This window comes from Chlorocebus sabaeus, chromosome 14, assembly GCF_047675955.1.
Source record: "Chlorocebus sabaeus isolate Y175 chromosome 14, mChlSab1.0.hap1, whole genome shotgun sequence".
Taxonomy (NCBI): Eukaryota; Metazoa; Chordata; class Mammalia; order Primates; family Cercopithecidae; genus Chlorocebus; species Chlorocebus sabaeus.
The window spans coordinates 25,150,124-25,172,188 of NC_132917.1; the positions used below are offsets into that span (position 1 = coordinate 25,150,124).

The 22,065-nt window shown below is 40.8% G+C and overlaps 1 protein-coding gene across 21 annotated transcripts in view; it reads right to left on the reverse strand.

Moving 5' to 3' along the window:
* Positions 1-22,065, reverse strand: part of DTNB (dystrobrevin beta) — a 300,375-nt gene that overhangs the window by 100,206 nt on the left and 178,104 nt on the right. For all 21 annotated transcript variants that reach the window (XM_073022855.1, XM_073022853.1, XM_073022854.1 and 18 more), the window contains one exon: positions 5,195-5,272. In XM_073022855.1, the coding sequence (XP_072878956.1) occupies positions 5,195-5,272 (78 nt within the window). The remainder of the gene's footprint in view (positions 1-5,194; positions 5,273-22,065) is intronic.

A 22,065-nucleotide genomic window follows, 5' to 3' on the forward strand; every position in this document is an offset into this window, starting at 1 on the left:
GTACCTCTACCTTCTCCAGGGACTACGAGCCAATCATTCTGAATCTGTGTTTCCAGAGTGTTCTAATTCCTAGGGTTGGCTTTCTTCCAGGCTTGTCTTACTTTCAGTCTATGTTTTAGTTTTTCTCTGCTAAGTTCGTTACCACTCATCCATTTGCTTGGCTGCTACCAAAATTTTGTTGCTATTGTTTCTTCTTCCATTTATCTTGTTCTTGTGAGATTTTACTTAAAAAAAAAAACTCTTGGCTGTCATTTTAGTGGTGTTTCAGGATGAAACAGGCAGATGTGGCTTAATATGCCATGCTTTTTGTTACCTTCCTTTTCCCTACATCTTTAAATTACAATTATCCTATTTGCGGATCTTTACCTTTGTATACTGTATGTGTGAGTGTTTAAAATGCATCATTTGGTTCATGGTTTAATGGGTTAATGAATCACAAAAGGAGATATACCTAGGCCTGGTCCAGATGAATGGGTATAAATTGGATACCCTGGACCTCGTCCCTTTCACAAGAGGTGGCTAAGACTCCTGGGAAAAGTGTGAGAGCATTGGCAGTTGTACATGGATGGCTGCCTTATGTGAAGAAGGAAAATTCTGGAAGTGGAAATGTATATGGGAAGGCTTGCGTGTGTGCATATGTGCACATAGTTATGTGCTAGGTAGGAAAACCACGGTCTGCTAACAACTTCCGTTATTGTTCTTGCCCGGGATTTCTCTTCTTCTTCTTCTTCTTCTTTCTTCTTCTGCTTCTCCTTCTTCTTCTTTCTTCTTCTGCTTCTTCTCCTTCTTTTTTTTTTGAGACAGGGTCTTGCTACGTTGCTGAGGCTGGAGTGCAGTGGCTATTCATGGGCACCATCATAGCTTACTGCAGCCTCAAACTCCTGGGGTCAAGCCATCCTCCCACCTCAGCCTCTTCTCTCTCTGCTTTTCTTGACAGTATACCCTTCTTTGGGGGAAATTCTTCTCCCTCTGCTCTGATGCCATAGCTCTAATGGGTATGGCCCGTCACATACACCAAGGATTGGCAGTAATGCAATCCAGGACACAAGAATCCTTCCTTGCGTTTTTCTAATCCAAGGGAGGAAAAGCACAACCCCTGGAGAAGCAAGGCTGTAGGTAGGTGTGTGTCTGGAAGCATCACTAGCTTGGGAGCAGCTGTTCTGCAGTGGCGGGGAGCAAAGAAGGCACACAGAGAGAGGCAGCTCGGAGAAGGAGGGCTGCCTGGGGGCATTCCCGTTGCTTTCCTGATCAGTGTTCTCTCCTGCCCTTCCCTTTCTGCTTTTTGCCTTTGCTTTGTGGGTTTTGCCTTTTAAGGTTCAATTTTAATACTTGAAGCTAAAGGAGATATAATATTAATATACCAACTGAATGCACAAAGCACAAAATTGCATATTGAAGGCTTTTGTTACTTCCATAGTTATACGAAATTGCCACAGAATTGTTAAGCTTTAAGTATCCATAAACAATTACAGCTAAAGTTTTAGAAGACATTTAAAAATAAAAAACATTAGCATCATTTTCCATATTCGTCTGAATATAAGGTGACTTAAAATAATAGAACAGTACACAGCATAAGAACACAATTCACATTCTGAACCCTGGGAAAAAAGAGGTCTAGACGCAGGTCTCGGAGGAAATTGGACAGGGGAGGGGTATTTTAAGCCTACGTTTTAAAGCTTTGAAAAGTGTTTTCTTGTTTGCTTTTAAATGTACTATGTAGACGCTTTCAAAAGAAAGTAAATTTCAAGAAACTATTTAGCTTAAGGCAAAGACAAAATTTCTTTTCAGTTATAAGATATCAATTTAGGGATATTAAAAGATTACTAGGGAGGGCAAATCCCTACAGTGGAACCTCTCAGGAACATGATTTATGGTATCTTACATGGCAGTCATCATCTCTGCCATTTATAAGGTCTTCTGTGAAAAGTAAAGCTTACATTCAGATCATCTTTTACTTGGACTAACAGCATTACTTTTGGCCACTGCGATTATCACTATTTTTATATGCACTGCCAATTTAAAAGGTAGGAATTAGAGCACTTAAAATTTTTCCTGCATTTTTATCACTGTGCATGTTGTTGTCTCATTCAGTGATTGACGTCTTAGGATGAGTTCTTAAAGAAACCTCTTATTCTGGAGAGTAGCTCTCTATCTCCGTGAGCATTCCTGTCTGGGCAGAGTAAGGCTCTGTGGCCAGCAAGACATGCTGGGCTCCTGGCTTCCATTAGACTCTGGCCACACAGGTCTGTCCACATTCAGAGCAGGGAAGAAAAGCTGAGGAGTCCTTAAGGAAGCAAGTAGAATACTACCTGGACATTTATACTATTTGGTTACTGGGGCCATGAAAAGCCAAGTCTTTGAATTAGGTAATTGGTATCCACATGGTATATCACAATCTCATACTGAATATAAATGGAATCCCCTAAAATCTTGGGGGCTGTATCGGTAGGGTAGGAGCATTTTGTTCCTGTGGAGCCTCTACTCAAGTAATTGTGCTTCTTGATCGATCGGAGCTCAACCTTCTTTTCTGGTCTGCGCTCTGGCTGCCTTTGGCCTGCTGGTCAGCCCTTGCAAAGTTTACGATAACCACCTCTAGGGTGGGCTAATTCTACCAGAAAGAGGTGCTGGCGGAAACGCTGACTTTAAGATGAAATCTTAATCCAGGCTATAGATTATCTGAAGCAGCTTTCAAAAATGACAGATACCATTTTGTGACTGGCAATCACAGCTGGCTACTTACAATTAAGCTTGGGGGTGTAACACAGCAAGCCTAAGGGGTAGTCCTCTACAGAGGTGGTTATGATTATTACTGCTCCCTTCTTTTAGTTTTCTCAAGCAAGAAAACATTGTCCAGAAAGCCATGCTCCTTCTAACAGCTTCTAGCAGCCACATTCAGCTGCGGTCACTGAATGTGGCACATACAACACATGGCATCCCCCCCCACCCCCCCACTCCCCCCACCCCCCGCTCCCCCACCCCCTCAATCCCCCCCACCTCCCACCCCCCAACTCCCCTCCTCCCCCGTCACCGGGCACCAAGGTGTACACCCTCATGTACTTGGGTGACTTAGCATGACAGAACTAGTAAATGATGAGAAGAATTCAGATGGGAAATGCTACTGAATGAGATAGTATTCTTATAATTAACATGAAAACTATGACCTGAATTCTTTGAATAGGCCACCTTATCTGCCTGGTTTTGAAATGGAAACATCTTTGATCTGGAGTCTAGGTTTGAATGCTACGGGTGTTTAACATAAAAAACCGAAGTCTAAGGGCAGCAAGGGTTATCATAATATCTAGGTAGGTGTGACGGGCTTAATTGCTTTGTATTCGTCCATAAAAATTCCTTTCCTGCTTGAGAGGGCATTACTGGTAAATCATTCTGTCTCTTCCTCACTTATTCTCACATTCCAGTTTACTTCCTAAGTCATAAAAATAATATATAAAATCCTCACATAAACCCCAAAAGGTAGATATTATTTTTGTCCCCATTCAGAGATAAAAAATTGAAAACAAGGCCAGGTACGGCGGCTTGCGCCTGTAATCTAGCACTTTGGGAGGCTGAGGCGGTTGCATCACTTGAGATCAGGAGTTTGAGACCTGCCTGGCCAACATGGTGAAACCCCACCTCTACCAAAAAAAAAAAAAAATTAGCTAGATATGGTGGCAGGTGCCTGAAATTCCAGCTACTCGGGAGGTTGAGGCAGGAGAATCGCTTGAACCTGGGAGGCAGAGGTTGCAGTGAGCTAAGATTGGGCCACTGCACTCCAGCCTGGGTGACAAAGAGAGACCGTGTCTCTGGAAAAAAAAAAAATTAAATTAAAAATGAAGACGAGAACATTTCAAGGTAAGCAAAGAGCCAGCATTCCAACTCAGACAGAGTTTGGCTCAAGAGTCCATGCTCTGGTGCCCTGCACCACTCAGCTCTGCCCAGAAGCAGTGGCCTGACTCTCTCACTGCTGGAAAGTGCCCTAACAAGGCTAAAGGCAAGTACTCTTACCTGGTCAGGTCCTGGGTCTCCACACAGGTAATGTATTATCAGGCCACTCTGGTTTATTAAGTCCCTAACTTCTCTCTTCAGGGTAGTACTACACTTTACTCATTAGCTTCCTTGTCAGGCTATTGCCCAAACTTGCTTGATGATAAGAATCAGCTGGAATAAAAATGTAGCTTCTCAAGATCCTATCTTTAGAAATTCCAATTCACTGGGTATGATGTTGTCCCAGAAATCTGTTTTCAACAAGTGACCCAGGTGATTCTTCTCATCAGTCAAGTTTGAGAAACATTGCCCTAGGAGTTTTAGCCAATGGGAACAAACATCATTGTCTTAAGCACTATGTATTACATAGTCCAAATTTCTATAGCGTTTCTATACCTGAATTAATCCAAAGCAATCGGTACATATGGCACAAAATGGTTTTTTTTCCAGGAAGGACTAGGGGGTGGGCTGGAATGTCTTTGTGGTTTTCTTGTTTTTGAGTGATGACTGTTAGAAAGAATTCTTTAATGGCCGTGCCCTTGAGGGAGTTTTTGCATTGCTCTGGTCATGGAACAGCTTATGCCAAATAGAAAGCCACTTTATATAGTTCTTTCAAGTCCTGCCTGAGAGAATTTTTGGAGAAGAGCAAATTAAATAAAGAGGAGAAAGAAGTACACAGTTCTCATTCCTTGAAGGCCCCTAAAGCAAACTCCTTGCATAACCAAAAGAGAGACACTAGGGCTTTTCAACTTAAATGTTTATAAATTATATACAGAACTATTTAGGAGAAAAATCTTATAAGGGATTAATTCAATTTACACCGTCTAATCAAAGAGCAAAAATGATCTTTGACATTCAAAGAATTCAAAGGCAAAACTGTTGAAACTCATGACTATCAAAACATTGTTTCAGGTTAAAAAACGGATCTGAAACATGCCTAATCTGCTCTGACACTGTCACCACTGCTTGTCACAAATGAAGATTCCATCTGAGGCACCACTGAAAGCCAAACTTCAGTTGCTGTATTTGTGAGTCAGTGGGGGAAAAAATAAAAAGTAGAAATTAAGACTAAAAGACGGCCAAAGGAAGAGAAAGCAAACCAGTCCTTTCTGCCCGGTGGAACAACCTGCTTTTCAGGCCTCACTTCTGACAGGGGCACTGCAAATCAGTAGCAAAGGCCAACACCCAAGTCGAAGACACAAGACATACGTACCTCTTGGTGGGAGTGGGCACTCCGGAGGACATGTGGCTAACCACGGTGTCATTCATATTAGTCAGAGGGCGAGGAGGACTGAAAGAAAAGACATTTGCCTTATATTAATAATTACCAACTAGGGGAAACAAGGGAAACGACGATAGGCATGATAAGAGCAAAGGGACCAACGATCGTTCACGGTAAGCACAGCGGGACCCAGGCGGAGGGCGGCGGACCCAGGCGGAGGGCGGCAGAAATTGATACTTCAGGCCTAAGTAAATTCAGCAAAAGGTTCTCTCTCACAAAGCCACAGGGCCACTGAGCTGTGGGTACCAGGAGAAGCAACTGATCATAAACACACTACTACAGGACATAACTTTGGTGGCTTTTGCTTTGTAGTTTTAGTACGTAAGAATTTAAATTCTGCCCCTTAGTGAATTTCTCTACATTTTAGGTACCACATTACTAGGTGTCTGGCATTCATCGTATATTACAAAGGTCGTAACATCGAGGTGCATGCTGTTCCTGAGATTTGGTTAGAGCTCACTGGTTTCCCTCAGACTTAAGTTTGTAAACTTTTAACCAAAACAAACTGTAACACACCACATTCAAAAATAAGACTCTGGAACAAACTTTGATTAATTCTCTACTAGAATCTTAACAACAAATCCAAATTTTACACCTATACCCTAATTAGAATGTTGTCTTTTATAACCCCTAATCCAAACTTAAACTTGAAGGTTAGCATTTTTGATAACTCGTCTTTAGGTGCAGGTTTTCTGGACTCAGGTCTGTCCATTTCTCCTTCTTGTGAAAGTCCTGAAGGAATGAATTCAAGCTTCTCAAAAAGGTGCCAGGTATCTTGCCTTCCAGCCATTCTTCAACCCCTCTCCCTCCCTACTAGGTTCAGCTACAAAAGGGTTCTGTCTTGCATCTGGAATCAAATGACTATTGCTAAATACTTCTCCTGGAAAATTTCTCACTTCCTCTTTTAAACTGGAAGAAGTACAGTCATGTGCCGCACAATGACAAACCACATATATTTTTATAATAGGTTACAATACTGTATTTTTACTGTATCTTTTCTATGTTTAGATATATACATACCCTTGTGTAACAGTTGCCTCCAGTACAAGTTTGTAGCCTAGGAGGTTACATACATACACAGAGTGTACTTACACATACCTTGATGGTTGTGCCTGCTGCAAACCTAGGCTACACCATACGGCCTAGGTATGCAGCAGGCGAAACCACCTTGGTTTGTGTAAGTACACTCTCTGATGTTAACACAACACAAAATTGTCTAACAAAGCATTTCTCAGAATGCATCCCCCACTGTTAAGTTATGCATGATTATACTTCTCAGATTTGTCCATCAAAAGCATAAAACTGAAGCCGAAAGTCCTTCTCTCATATTTAGGTGCTTGGGAACTAACTACCTTCTGGTTTCTCCTTCTGTTTAAGGACAGAGTCAATTGTGTATAACGTTTTTGGAGAGGTTATACTTAGCAATTCTTGGTGACTATTAAGGGACCACAGTCTTTATTGTTTTGCAGGTTTCGTAGTACATTCAAATAAAAGCTCAAGGGGAAATCTTTCAGGGAGAGCCAAGGAACCCAAACGTTAAAGAAGGATCTCTTCCTCTCTCCATCTATCTCTATGCATTTTTTTTTTCTCTTCTTAAACCAACTGCATTTCTGTGTAGGGATTTTTAAAAATGATTTTTCCATTTAATGGAGAGGATCCGAGATGGAAAGTAATTTGCAGGGAACATATTTTGGTCTCTTGATTTTTAAGCCATAGTACTATGCTTATTGTTCTACATTCCTCCCTTTGTGACAGGCCTCTAAGTAAGACACTGAGAATTGAAATGCGCCTCTCTAGGATAGAAGTCAATTCCCAGTTATTTATCTGACTACCTGTCTTCAGACAGATATCTACTTAGATCCCAAACTTTCAAGACTATTAATGCTAGTGGCTGTGCTGAGTTATAGTCAATTAATTGGCTGTTTTAGGCTGACTAATGATGGAAGTGAACATAGAGATCAGCTTACATTTAGTCCTATATTTATATTTTTGCCTCTGGTTCTTTTATATCAATTGCCCTACTGAAACAAGGAGACAATCCCTATGAAAGAACCAAACCCAGCACAACAGCTTTCTGGTCCTGGAAAGAGAATGGGCTTTTCTTTAATGTATTATTATTAGCAATCTGTTTCCAAAAGAAGATAAAGACATTTTCATATTGCTTTCAGAACTAATATAGTTACCTGCTATATATATTTTTTTAAATTTTTAATAAATAATAGAGACAAGGTCTCACTATGTTGCCTAGGCTGTTCTTGAACTTCTGGGTTCAAGTGATCCTCCCACCTCAATCTCCCAAAGTGCTAGGATTACAGATGTGAGCCACCATTCCCGGCCACGTGCTATATTTCAATATTAAAGATATCACTGCATTCAATTTCCTTTTTGGTATTCTCAGAGGAAAAATGAGAATAAAAAATTCTAATTCCTAGAACATAAATCCATGCAATAAAATTTCATGATTTGTAACAATTTGTTCTGATACCACAAACATCTTTATAATCACCAATATCTCTTGGTATATATCATGTTCAACTATTATAGCACAAATTTCAAAGCTTCTTCTCTAATATTCAAAACCAGACAGTAATGGTTATATTATAAACTATAAATTAATCGTAACTGACCCCCAAATGTCACAGTCTTTCTGAACTCCTAACATGCTTTGCTAGAAAGACAGGCATATGTCTGCAGTTTAAAATGAAAGAAGCACTTGCAAACTTAAATGAGGTCTTTACTATAGAACCTCCACTAGAGCCACAATTCACCATGAAAGCCAACAGCTCAGATGCATTCTTAGAAGGCATAACATGGCCTGGGGAACATAGTGAGACCCTGTCTCCACACACACAAAAAAGAAAAAATTAGCCTGCTGGCCAGGCGCAGCAGCTCATGCCTGTAATCCCAGCACTTTGGGAGGCTGAGGCGGGTGGATCACAAGGTCGGAAGTTCAAGATCAGCCTGGCCAAGATGTTGAAACCCCGTCTCTACTAAAAATATAAAAATTAGCTGGGTGTGGTGGCGGGTGTCTGTAATTCCAGCTACTTGGGAGGTGGAGGCAGGAGAATCACTTGAACCCGAGAGGCGGAGGTTGCAGTGAGCCAAGATCACGCCACTGCACTCTAGCCTGGGTGACAGAGCAAGACTCCATCTCAAAAATAAATACATAAATAAAATAAAATAAAATAAAATAAAATAAAATAAAATAAAAATTAGCCTGCTGGCTGGGTGCAGTAGCTCACGTCTGTAAAACTAGCACTTTGGGAGGCCGAGGCAGGTGGATGGCTTGAGCCCAGGAATTCGAGACCAGCCTGGGCAACATAGCGAAACCCTGTCTCTACAAAAAAATACAAAAATTAGCTGGGTGTGGTGTTGCACGCTCGCAGTCCCAGTTACTCAGGAGGCTGAGGTGGGAGGATCACTTGAGGTTGAGGTTTCAGTGAAACTGAGATTGCGCCACTGCACTACAGGCTGGGTGACAGAGTGAGATCCTGTCTCAAAAAATAAAAAATAAAAATCAGTCTGGCATGGTGGCATGTGCTGTAGTCCTAGCTACTCAGGAGGCAGAGGTGGGAGGATCATTTGAGCCTGGGAGGTTAAGGCTGCATTGACTATGATGGCACCACTGCACTCCAGCTTGGGCGACAGAGCAAGATCCTGTCTCCCAAAAAAAAAAAAAAAAAAAAAAAAAGTAATACACTAAAAATGACTTCTGGCTCAAACAAACATAAAAAATCTTCATTGTTCTTGTAAGACATAACTGAAAAGAATATTTCCAGGTGTAAAGCAGACATTAATGCTACAAATTACAGAAACTTAAAAAAACAGAATTGGCACAACTTATTAGATTGGTTTTGCTGATTTTGAACATTTAAAACCAGTTGAGTACCTTCAGCACCAGATGTTCTGTATCTGTATCTTCCTTTGGTACAGATCTCAGCAAGGTATAGGCACTATTGAGTTTCATGATACCGAAATGGTCACCACCTATCACATGTTCCAGAAATGTGGGAGGTTCCTTCTTTGTTAATAAGATATACCATTTTTTCGATGGGATAGAAGCAGATGATGATATAGGTAGAAAGTATCTGGAGGTCAGTAGAGATGGTTTTTAAAAGACTTGGCAAGAATTTGATACTTCTTAATTAAAGGGAAAGCATCACTGTTACTGCATACCTACTAATAAAAGATTACCTTTATTTCAATGACCTAACTGTATATAGATGGAGGCAAATATGCAAGCAAATCATCACAATGCCATGTAATGAGTGCAGCAATGAAGTATAGTCGGCCCTCCATGTCAGTCGGTTCAACCAACTGCCGATGGACATTATTCAGAGAAAAAGTTCCACAAAGTTCCAAAAAGTAAAACTTGAATTCACCATGTGCTGAGTACTACACTGAATCCTTGAGAAGGATGTGTGTGTAGGCATTGTGTTAGGTATTACAAGTACTCTTAAAGTATATGGGAGGATGCACATAGGTTATATGCAAACACTATAAAACTCAAGTTTTATTTCAGGGACTCGAGCATCCTTGGGTTTCCGTATCTGTGGGTGCTCCTGGAACCAACCCCCATGGATCCCGAGGGACGACTGACAGACCAAGTGCTGAGAGTCACAGATGAAGATCAGGTACTTCTGCCTGGAGGAACAAGGGGCAAGAATCGTCATGGAAGGCCTCAGAGAGGAGGCATCATTGAGAAGAGTTTTCCAGATCCAGAAAAAAATTAAGAGAACCCCAGACAGAAATAGCATGTAAAATGGTATAGAAATCCAAAAATACATGAGAAACTGGGTCTAACTTATTTGACTAAAGGCATCTGAAACGGAGTAGCTGGAAACACATCTAGAAAGCTAGAGGAGAGCCAAGATGTGAAAGGAGCTTGTCCTATCACAAAGTGAGACATCTGAACTTTATATTGCAGGCAGCAGGGGAAACACTGAATGTAAGTCAAAAATCGATGTGACCATCACATCATTTTAAAAGCTCACCCCAGAATCTTGCAGATGCTGGTCTTTTATCAAAAGCGTGCATGGGAATCATCTGAAAAGCTTTCTGTAAGATAAGATACCCAAGCCCTACCCTCAGTTCAGTGACTCTGAACTTCTAGGGGTGAAGGGAATCTTTCCCCCATATAATAAATAAATATATCATGTAGGATATATTTGGAAGCAGGGGAATGGAAGCTGGGAGGCCAGGTAAGAGGTTGTGGCAGTTGCCCAGATCAGTGACTATGAAGATAGACAGTGGTACTGAAGATGGGGGCGAGAGAAACAGAAAGCTATTGTGAAGCCAAAACCAGTAAGAGAGGGTGACTGATTAAGTACACAGGGTAAGGAAGTAAAGAATAAGAGATTTTTACCTTGGCTACTGGGTGGTAAAATATCCGAACTAGAAAACACAGCGTAGGTAACAAGATCTGAAGTTGGAAAGGAGGAGGGATGGGTAGACAGAATGAGCAGGAAGGTAAGAGTGAATAGGATTTTAGTTTAGAAATGGTTGGGTTTGAAGTACCATTGATAGTAAGTATAGGTAAGTGGATGTTAAGAAAGCAGTTGAAAATAGAAGAATAGAACTCAGATGAAATGTCAAGTTTGAAAATATATGAGTGTCATTAAACAGTACCTGTTCATTTCAGTATTCTGAACACTAAAAACGTGCATTTACTTACTTATTTATTTATTGTTTTAAGATGGAGTCTCTTGCTCTGTTGCCCAGGCTGAAGTGCAATGGCGCAATCTCTGCTCACTGCAACCTCCGCCTCCCAGGTTCAAGCGATTCCCCCCTCTCAGCCTCACGAGTAGCTGGGATTAGGCATCTGCCATCATGCCCAGCTAATGTTTGTATTTTCTGTAGAGACGGGGTTTCACCGTGTTGGCCAGACTGGTCTTGAACTCCTGACCTCAGGTGATCCATCTGCCACGGCCTTCCAAAGTGCTGTGGTTACAGGCGTGAGCCACCGAGTCTGGCCGAAAACGTACATTTATATTTACTGTTTTTAGGCGGGGTAGGAGAGGTCTGGGGACCTGTGCAGTGAGAGGGTGGCTTAGATAACAGAAATAGAGGTTCTGGTTATTGGGGAAACACATCTATTACAAAGCACAAATTGAGCTTACTGGTAGAAATAATTTTTTCATGCAGTTCCCTGGTGGCCAGACCCCTCCAATTCATTCTGGCGATGCTTTGAAATACAGACTAACTAGAAATTAAAATTTCTACAAAATCTCTCTTAAGGTTTTAAAATCATCTGTAAGAATAGATGAATAACTTGTACCTTTAAAAATATTTCAGGACAGATTATATATAACTGTGTATTTATTTCATTTATCGGATATTTGCCTATAATGTGGCAGGCACTGTGCTAGCTTCTGGGAATAAAAACTAAAAAGATGAAAACTTAAGTCTTACAAAGAAGAAAAATTTAGAAAAAAATAATTATAACACAATGTAGTAAATACTTAATAGAAGTAAGAAAAACTGCTATATGCATGGGAAAACACTGAGATTATCTCATCCCACAAAGAAAAACATATTTCTAGGGTGTTAAAGAGTTAAATAGAAGCCAGGCAGATGGAGCACACCTGCACTCCCAGTTATGCAGGAGGCTGAGGTGGGAGGATCATTTGAGCCCAGTATTTTGAGGCCAGCCTGGGTAACACAGCAAGACTCTGTCTCTTAAAGAAAAAAGAAGACTTAAATATAGATGTTTAACTATATAAATTAAGAGAAAATATATAGGTCTATGAATAGAGAGGATTTTCTTAGCTAAAAACAATGGAAAAATTAGGAAAACATCAATTAATTTGAACTGTTAAAACTATCAGAAAAGAAGGAAAAAAAAAATTTGAGGAACTACCTGAACAAATGTGAGACAGCAAAAATTAAATGCCTAACACATACAGGATTCACACAAACTTACAAGAAAACTACAGGGATTCCAATTAGATAAATGGGTAAAGTAAACATATGTGTTTAAAAGGAAGAAATACAAATGACTCAAAAGAAATTTTTTTTTTTTTTTTTTGAGGCGGAGTTTCACTCTTGCTGCCCAGGCTGTAGTGCAATGGCACGATCTCAGCTCACCGCAACCTCCGCCTCCCAGGTTCAAGCAATTCTCCTGCCTCAGCCTCCCTAGTAGCTGGGATTATAGGCATGTGCCACCAGGCCCAGCTAATTTTGTATTTTTAGAGACGGGGTTTCTCCATGTTGGTCAGGCTGGTCTCGAACTCCCGACCTCAGGTGATCCGCCCGCCTCGGCCTCCCAAAGTGCTGGGATTACAGGTGTGAGCCACTGCACCTGGCCTAAGAAATTTAATTAAAAATTACAGGCTGTGCACAGTGGCTCATGCCTATAATCCCAGTACTCTGGGAGGCCAAGGCAGGAAGATTGCTTGAGCCCAGGAGTTGGAGACCAGCCTGGGCAACATGGCAAGACCCCATCTCTACAAAAAATTTAAAAAATTAGCTGGGTGTGGTGGCACATGCCTGTGGTCTCAGCTACTCAGGAAGCTGAGGTGAGAGGACTGCTTGAGCCCAGGAGTTAAAGGCTGCAGTCAGCCACGATCAAACCACTGCACTTCAGCCTGGGTGACAAAGTGAGATCCTGTCTCAGGGTGGGGGAAAAAAAAATTACAGACCACTTTCTCTGGGAAAAATAATGATCTTTTTAAAAAGGCAATCCTTAAGAGTAGAGAAGATTTTCTGACACAGCTCCTTAATTTACTGCTAGTCAAGAGTGAAAGTAAAAAGTTAAGCCAAATTTCTAGAAAGTGATTTGGCAATACGTCCATCAAAGATCTTACAAAACATTCAAACACTTTGGCTCAGTAGTTCTCTTTCTAGGAATCAATTCCAAAGACTAATTAGAAATACACAGAGAGATTTATATTAACAAATATTCAGGAAGTGTTATATATGATAGGATAATTTTGAAATTATCCTAAGTGTTCAAATATAAAGAAAGGAAAAGTAAACCATAGTATATCCATAATTACAGGATATTATGCTGTCATTAAATAATAGTGCTTATGAAGACTTTTTGATTACTTGGAAATAAGCTCAGCATATAGAAGGTAACAAAGAAGGGCAAGATGACAATGATAGCTGACAATTATTGAATGTTTGATATCTATCAGGCACTTCAGAGCTTTAAATACATTATTTAGTCTATCTTCACAGTAGTCATATAAAATTATTTATATGTACACACAGCACACTCAACTACATAATAAGCATAAAATGAAACATCTGGAGGAAACATGCTCAAATGTTAAGATAAGTGGAATTATGGGCAGTTTTTCCTGCTTGTTTATATTTTCCAACACTTCTCCAACCTTTTCAGTTTAATTTTTCCTGATTCTAAGAGAAAAAGATGTTTAATGTTAAAAAAGGAGTCAAATTTCTAAAGTGAGCCAATATTATTATCATTAAGAAAGCAAACTGAGAAGGAAAGCGTTATACAAGCATGCACGCACACGCGCGCGCGCACACACACACACACACACACACACAAAGAGGAAGAGCGAGGGGGAGGGAATACGGGAGGACAAACCATGCTGTAGAAGTTTGAGACTTTTAGTAGAAAACCTGTGAAATTGTTTTAGCAGATCCAAAGTTCCACAATTTCCCAACATCGTTACCACCATCACTCCTCAAAAATGAGAGTAAAGAAAACACCTTACACCAGTCTACATGATCTCCTCTACTACACTGTAAGAAATCTGTGATATTTTTACCATTATATTAGAAGTATCTGGCATAGTATGAGGCACAGAGTAGGTACTCCTTAAATATTTGTTGCTCATGAGTCAGCGCCACGTTGTGGAATATAATAGGAGTACAGAGTGGGTAAGAAGTAATCTATTATATTTAGGTGTGGTGAGACTATTCTCCAAAAATGGGATAATGACATTATTTGCTGTTATATTTGGTGGATGTATTTGTAGCATCTGCAGCAATAGTAGGCTTTTTTTCCCCCTTCGCAGGGAACAGTGGCATATTCTTTTCTACTTAACTCTATTAACGTCTACTGCTTGGGCTGTCATTTTTTTTCTTCTACCATCTATGACTTGGTAATAGAATCAGCAGAGTGGAGAGTGTCTTTACTAATAATAGCAATATTTATTGAGTGCTTACTATATGGCAGACTAAGTCTGAACATTTTCCATGGATTCACTTCATTACACTAAGCCAGTGAAGTAGATACCATTATCTTTATTTTACAGATGATAAAAACAAACAAACAAACAAACAAAACCGAGGCATGGAGAAAAGCAATGTTTTTGAGGCCACAGAGCCAAATCATGGAAGCAAGAGGATTTGAACCGAGGCAGTGTGGCTCTGAGTGTGTGTTCTCTGTCATTTGAGAGTACTGTCTACTATCTTTCACGGGTACACTTTCAGGAAAACGTTTAAGGATATTTACTCTGTTTAAAAAAAAAAAAAGCCATGACGTTAACAGCATGACGTTAGATCATAGTTCCTGCTGTTTCTATAGGAAGATAAGGCAGTAAATAGTTGCAGAGTATAGTTTTTGAGTGATTTACCCTTTCCCCATCATATTATTAGAACTCCTAAATGTCCTAAATGGCTCTCTGAACGTAAACCATCTGGCTTGAGATCTTATCAGGATAACTTTAAAATCTAATCTTCATTTCAAAGATCTTCTAGGTTTCTAATCTCAGCCTAGCAAAATACATACGTTTAATGAGCAAATTATCTATTATATAAACCAGACTGTTGACTAAAAAAATGTTTAACAATGGGCTTAAAATCAACATTGAGTGTTATGACTTATTTTGGCTTTTTGAATTGACTTATATCCAGGGGTAAACAATGTCTGGATAGGAGTCTCTAACCAAGGATGTGAAAGTACAATACTGATGTTGTGTAGACAAAATTTCCACTTAAAACTGCAAAGTTTTAAAGATGAAGGAGTAGGCTGGGTGCAGTGGCCCACACCTGTAATTCCAGCACTCTGGGAGGCCGAGGCAGGAGGATTGCTTGTATCCAGGAATTTGAGATCAGCCTGAATAACAAAGCAAGACTCCATCTCTACCAAAAATCAAACATTAGCTGGGTTTGGTGGTACACACCTGTAGTCCCAGGTACCTAGGAGGCTGCTCAGGGGAGGACTGCTTGAGCCTGGGAGGTTGAGGCTGCAGTGAGCTGAGATCACATCACTGCATTCCAGAGTGGGTGACAAAGTGAGACCCTGTCTCAAAAAAAAAAAAAAAAAAAAAAAAGAAAGAAAGAAAATGAACAAAGCCAGCTGAGGCCTGGAGGACAAGTGAGATTTGGGGTACCTGTCAGAGCTGTCCCTTTTCCCCAGGCTCTTTGACAGAGCCTCTTCTGTGGAAAGTCATGCAGACAGCCACGTACTTAACCCTGCCCTTTACTTTTAAATTTATTGGCGCATTAGCTCTTTCCACAGAACATTTCTTTTAGCTGTGGAGGTTAAGATTAGCATCCTGCAATTCTCTTTTACACAGACAGCTGTCTGCTAGCCATGCATTTGGGGATCTTTAGCAGATTTTTTGGGGGTCTGTTTATTACTACTGGTGTGAAAGGGGAAAAGAATTTATTACGCCCTAATGCTTTCATTTGCTTGACTTCTTTTTTTGTATTCCCCATAATAATGCTTTACAAAGGAGGTAACCATTTTAGCAAAATACATTTAATCTCTTATTAATATTTTTTCAGCAAGCTATTTCGCCCTCAATCCTAGACACCTATGTTACTTCTGAAATTATCTTCCCTACTCATTTGAATCAGACTTTTTTCTTCTTTTAGATGATGAAGCAGATTTCATCATACTTTAAAACAAATGCAAAACCCACAATATAGACTACTTCATTCTTTTTTTTTTTGGGACGGAGTCTCGCTCTTTTTCCCCAGGCTGGAGTGCAGTGGCGCGATCTCTGCTCACTGCAAGCTCTGCCTCCCAGGTTCACACCATTCTCCTGCCTCAGCCTCCCAAGTAGCCGGGACTACAGGCGCCCGCCACCATGCCTGGATAATTTTTTTGTATTTTTTTAGTAGAGACGGGGTTTTACCGTGTTAGCCAGGATGGTCTCACTCTCCTGACCTCGTGATCCACCTGCCTTGGCCTCCCAAAGTGCTGGGATTACAGGCGTGAGCCACCGCGCCCGGCCTAGACTACCTCATTCTTTTATCTATCAAACCTCTCCAGTCTCCCATCTCTCTCCAGCAAGCTGTTCTTCTTTTGCTTCTTCTAAGCCCCTGCTTTCAGCGCTTCTCCCAGCTACTTATCCTGGAATGTCCTTCATGGACTGGTCAAAGTTACACATTTTCTCACTTCTCTTATCAGAAAAACAGCTCCTGAAATTTCAGTAGCTCTAGAAAACCTTTCTAGTTACAAGCTCCATTTAAATAAACATGGGCCATAGTATGCAAACAAACAAAAATCCACAGCCTACTCATGCCTAGCACTGTTAGGGGTTTCAAGACAAAACAAAACAAGTTGAAGACTGTCCCTGCCCACAAGAAGTTTATAATCGGTCCTCATAATCATGTCAGAGCAACAACAGATACGCTTTAGCTTAATATATTACAATTTTTAGATCAAATCCTATATGATGATAATTTACAACCAAAAACATGTAAGATCATTTATAACAAAGACTACAATTTATTTCATTTGATATAAATAAAAACCAGTACAACAAAATAATATGAAAAATCCTATGAAGTTAACAATTACAGGACTTGTTGTGTATTTTGCATACATTTCTTTATTTTTGCAGCACTGGGGAGAGTTGGCGGGGGGAGACAGTGCCTAAGCATTTGCTGAGTGTGAAAATGCATCAGCACTGAGCCAGGCCCCTCAGAAACATTACATGAATTCTTACTGCTACTCATGGTGGTATTTTGCAAATAAAGAAATAAAAGTCAAAGAAGATAATGTGTTCAAGGTCACATGGTAGAATCAGTATTGGACACTACTTTTATCTGCTTCTAAAGCCACTGAATAGATCAAATCCACAAACACTCTTTTATTTCAGGCATCTCTGTATTATCCAAATGAATTTTTCGGATTAGAGTTCTCAAGAAACAATAAGTTGTCAAGTTTGAGAAACACCGCCCCAATTCAGGACTACCAGCTTCAAATCTAACTTGAAGTAGTTTAAGCGGTGAGGGGGAGCAGGGGGAAGAAGGGGAGTGTGGGGGGGTGGGGAAGAGGAACTTATTGGGCACCATAACTAAACACTAACTAAATTCATAACCAACTTCACGAAGGTAGGGGTACAGGTGGCTTCCAGGATATTGGAATGTCATTAGGATGTTTACTGTTACCTTTGCTTAGATCTCATTTTAGGTCAGGCTTTACACATGGTCCACAGCTTTTTATGCTTAAGAAGAAATAGTTTCTGCCCAGCATTTCACAGCTTTACCACTGGAGAATAAAACCTCTTCCTTCAACCCAATTTGAAAATCCCCAGCAAAGCCTCTGGCCTGCCCTGAGTCACTTGCCTACTCTGGCATTCAGCAGGCCCCATGCTATGACTGGTATTCCTCCTGGAACATCACATTTAGCGCTGGGAGAGGAACAGGTCTCCAAGGAGACAGCACTGTTCCCAGAAAAAAAAAAAGGGAGGCTACAGAACAAATCAACAACAAAAAATGTTCACTTAATTAAAGACTAACTTTCTTCAAAAGAAAAGTGTCAAATGACAGTGCTGAGGGTGCAGGCACTTCAGCATCTCTGCTGCACAATGCGTTAGAATGAAGGTGGTATTTCTCTTTTTTTTTTTTGAGTCAGTGTCTCACTCTGTCACCCAGGTTGGAGTGCAGTGGTGGAATCTTGGCCCACTGCAACCTCCACCTCCCAGGCTCAAGTGATTCTCCTGCTTCAGCCTCCCAAGTAGCTGTGACTACAAGTGCATGCCACCACACCAGCTAATTTCTGTTTGTTTTTTTTATAGAGATGGGGGTTGTGTCATGCTGCCCAGGCTAGTCTCGAACTCCTGGGCTCAAGTGATCCATCTGCTTTGGCCTCCCAAAGTGCTAGGATTACAGGCATGAGCCACTGTACCCGGCTTTCTCTCTCTCTTAGTAGTTACTACTACTCTTCAAAAATTTGTGGTTAGAGACCTATTTGTGGACCCTTAAGTGAAAACAATATATCGTCTAGAAAGAAAACCAGTGTTCTTATTATTCCATTATGATGAAGAGGACATAGGGATTACACTGATCTAAAATGCTGGTAAGCTGCAGCTCTGGTGAAATATTAAGGAGCCCAGGTTCTAAAAGCCCTTTCAGCTGCGATGATTCTGGTGTGGACAGTGTGGATCATTCTAGATCTCCTTGAGTAGCATGCTCTTTGTCTATCTCTATGTAATGGACCAACCATTTCTTGTTACTTCACTGGGTTCTATGGTTATCTGCCAAAGCAAGGAGGTTAAACAAACAAGGAAAAACACCTTTTGGAAAACCACGATGTTAAAAAAATAAGCATTTGGTACTGTAAGTGTAGCATAAATATCATGTTACATACTTACAATGAGGTTTCTGATTTCTAGGAAGTGCATTTAAGTTTACTGATCATGTACAATTAATTAACCAATTTGTTAATATAAAAACTCCCCTACCAACAGACATATATGCCTCAATTTATATTTGTAGCAATTTAGTATAGCCATTTGTGGTATGAGACTTGTTTAATGAACTATTTCTCAGGAAGGAAAAGTTTACCACAAATCCATTCACCACTAGATAGTGTCTAGAGACACGGAGAGGAAGCCAGATATCTCGAGATCTCTAGCTCTAGAAAGGGACAGAATTGTAAAATAAGACAGAAGTTAGGAAATTAACTATTTAACAGTATTGCTCAATTTAGCATCATTATGTTGAAAAAGCAGTCAAGAGTCTTATAAACTGGATCATCTTATCAACAGAAATGTATTTTTTTATTTTAAAAACCTTTCCATGATGAATCCCTCCTTCCTTGTTCTCCTTGTTCATTAAACTTAGGAAGTGGTTCCTACTTTCCGTAGATGCTAAGTCCTGTATTTAAGAGGAGAAGAGATGGCATCTTAAAAGCTTTGACAAGTTACTGCTCACAGAGGGTCAATGAAATGCGTGATACAGGGTCATTTCCCGACCTGTTCACATGGTCATTAACTGAAATGTTTTCCAAAATGTAAATGAATTCACTGCTACAGAAGACAGGCTGACTCTCACATATTCTTTCCAAACAAGAAGAGATATAGTGGGGCTGGGCGCGGTGGTTCACGCCTGTAATCTCAGCACTTTGGGAGGCTGACATAGGCGGATCACCTGAGGTCAAAAGTTCAAGACCAGCCTGGCCAACATGGTAAAGCCCTATCTCTACTAAAAATACAAAAATAAGCCAGGCATGGTGGTGGGTGCCAGCTACTTGGGAGGCTGAGGCACGAGAATCGCTTGAACCCGGGAGGCAGACGTTGCAACGAGCTAAGATTGCATTACTGCACTCCAACCTGGGTGACAGAGCAAGATTCTGTTTCAAAAAAACAAACAAACAAAAAAAAGATAATAGTGGGCTGTCCCTAAAATAGAAACTCCCTGGGAAGTTTTAGGGGCTCCAGCATCTTGCCAAAAATAAACATAATCATTATCAGCCCAGCGCTTAAGGTAGCAAAAACATAAAGGCAAAGAATAGCTATTAAACCTTTACACTCTGTAGCAAAGCCTTCTTTCTCTACAGATCTGGCTTCTAATGCGTTATGGTGCTGTTGTCTCTAAGGAAACAGAACAACCACATAACAAAGGGTCTTCTCTACAAGGTAGTCTTCCCCACAGAGCATTTTGGGAAAAAGGAGGCACAAGAGGACAACTCATTAGAAGGCAAACACATATCTGCTCTCCACTAGCAAGTCCACAAAGCAGTCAAATGACAGGACAGGAAGACAGAGGTAGCACACAGTGTAGGTACCACTCCTTGGAAGCTTAAAAATGAAACACACCTACTTGCAAAAGAATTCAAGTCTTGCTGCAAATCCGTAGCCTAATGAACCCGGTCAGCAATTCCATTCTGATGAGGACTTTAAGGAGCACTCCCACCTCCTCTCCAAGGGCCTCTTCTAATTGCCAACTCTTGATAAGAAAGTAGCCTGCAGAACTGCGTCTGCCAAGCAAACCAGGTAGGTAGCTATCATGAGGTAGGGAGAACCAGTAAGGCTTGATTTTTTTGTTTTGCTGAAGAGGAGTTAATGGGAATGCAATCAGGGTGAAAAAACAGGACGATGGTGTCTGTCTACCACTTTGATGCAGACAGCTCCTTAATTCATAAAGGCAGCTTATCCGAGGGCAGCTGAAACAAAAGGGCTATCCAGTGCGAGCTGCTGAGCAGGCTCTGATGGATGTCTCTGGCAGGGTAGTCCCATCGTGAGACTGTCTCTGCCACTCAGAGTCATTCTGTGGCCTCTTATTTATTTCATGTAGTCAATAGCTCCTAAAACTGTGTTCCTGGTTTCTATCCCCACTGCCACCATCACATCTCAGCCCTTATTTGGCTAGTGTTACTTAAATATTCTAAGTTTTCTATTGGTTCATGGGTGTCCAGGGAACCTTTCTATTGTTGCTTATCTGATTTCTCACAGCTAAAATTACTTTCCGAAGCACAGCTCTCATCACGCCACCATTCTGCCCCAAATCATCAATTCTCGACTAGTCTCCCAAATTACAACAAAACTCTTTGTCTGTGTAGGCACCACCCAGAGAGCACAGCCTCAGTCTCCCAGGGCCTCCTCACTCTCACCGCTTCTCCCCCTTCCTACCCTGTTCAAACACAGGTCCGGAAATTTTCTGGCACAATAAAACAAAAACAGAACAAAATGACAAAAATTCCACAAGTATTTACACTAGAAGTAGAGGTAGTCAAGTGCCCGGGAGATAATTCTATTATTTACTTAGATAAATGAAGAGATGAGAAAAGCCAAGCCAACAAATCAGACAACCAATTAGTTTGACTGTTAATATACACACTTGGATATCCAAAATAAGAGCCTAAAATAAAATGGATGCAGGTGTTAGACTACTTAGCAGAAAATGAAAGAGTTGATTCATATCAGAAATATAATAAAAACAAAATAACAGTGGGATATCATCTTTCAAGGCTACAAACTCTAAGGATACAGATGAGGGACATAGTGCAGAATGAGAAGGGCAGTGTGAACAATAATGCGTAAAATTAATTATAAGAAAAAACTACAGGCCGGGTGCAGTGGCTCACTGGGAGCACTCTGGGAGGCTCAGGCAGGTAGACTGCTTGAGCCCAAGAGTTTGAGACCAGCCTGGGCAACATGGTGAAACCTCATCCCTACAAAAGAAATACAAAAATTAGCCAGGTGTGGTGGTGTATTCCTGTGGTTCCAGTTATTCAGGAGGCTGAGGTAAGAGGATTGCTTGAGCCTGGGAGGTTGAGGCTGCAGGGAGCCATGATCGTGCCGCTACACTCCAATCTCAGCAACAGAGTGAGACCCTGTCTCAAAATAAATAAATAAATAAAAAATAAAATAAAAAAAGATCTGCAGAATGTTTGAGAAAGATCTGCAGAATGTTTGAGATTATGAGATTGAAATACCATAATTGTATAATGAAAACATATCAGAGCTGGGCATGGTGGCTCACGCCTATAATCCCAGCACTTTAGGAGGCCAAGGCAGGCGGATCACCTGAGGTCAGGAGGTTGAGACCAGCCTAGCCAACATGGTGAAACCCTGTCTCTACTAAAAATAGCAAAATTAGCCGGGCATGGTGGTGGGGTGCCTGTAATCCCAGCTACTCGGGAGGCTGAG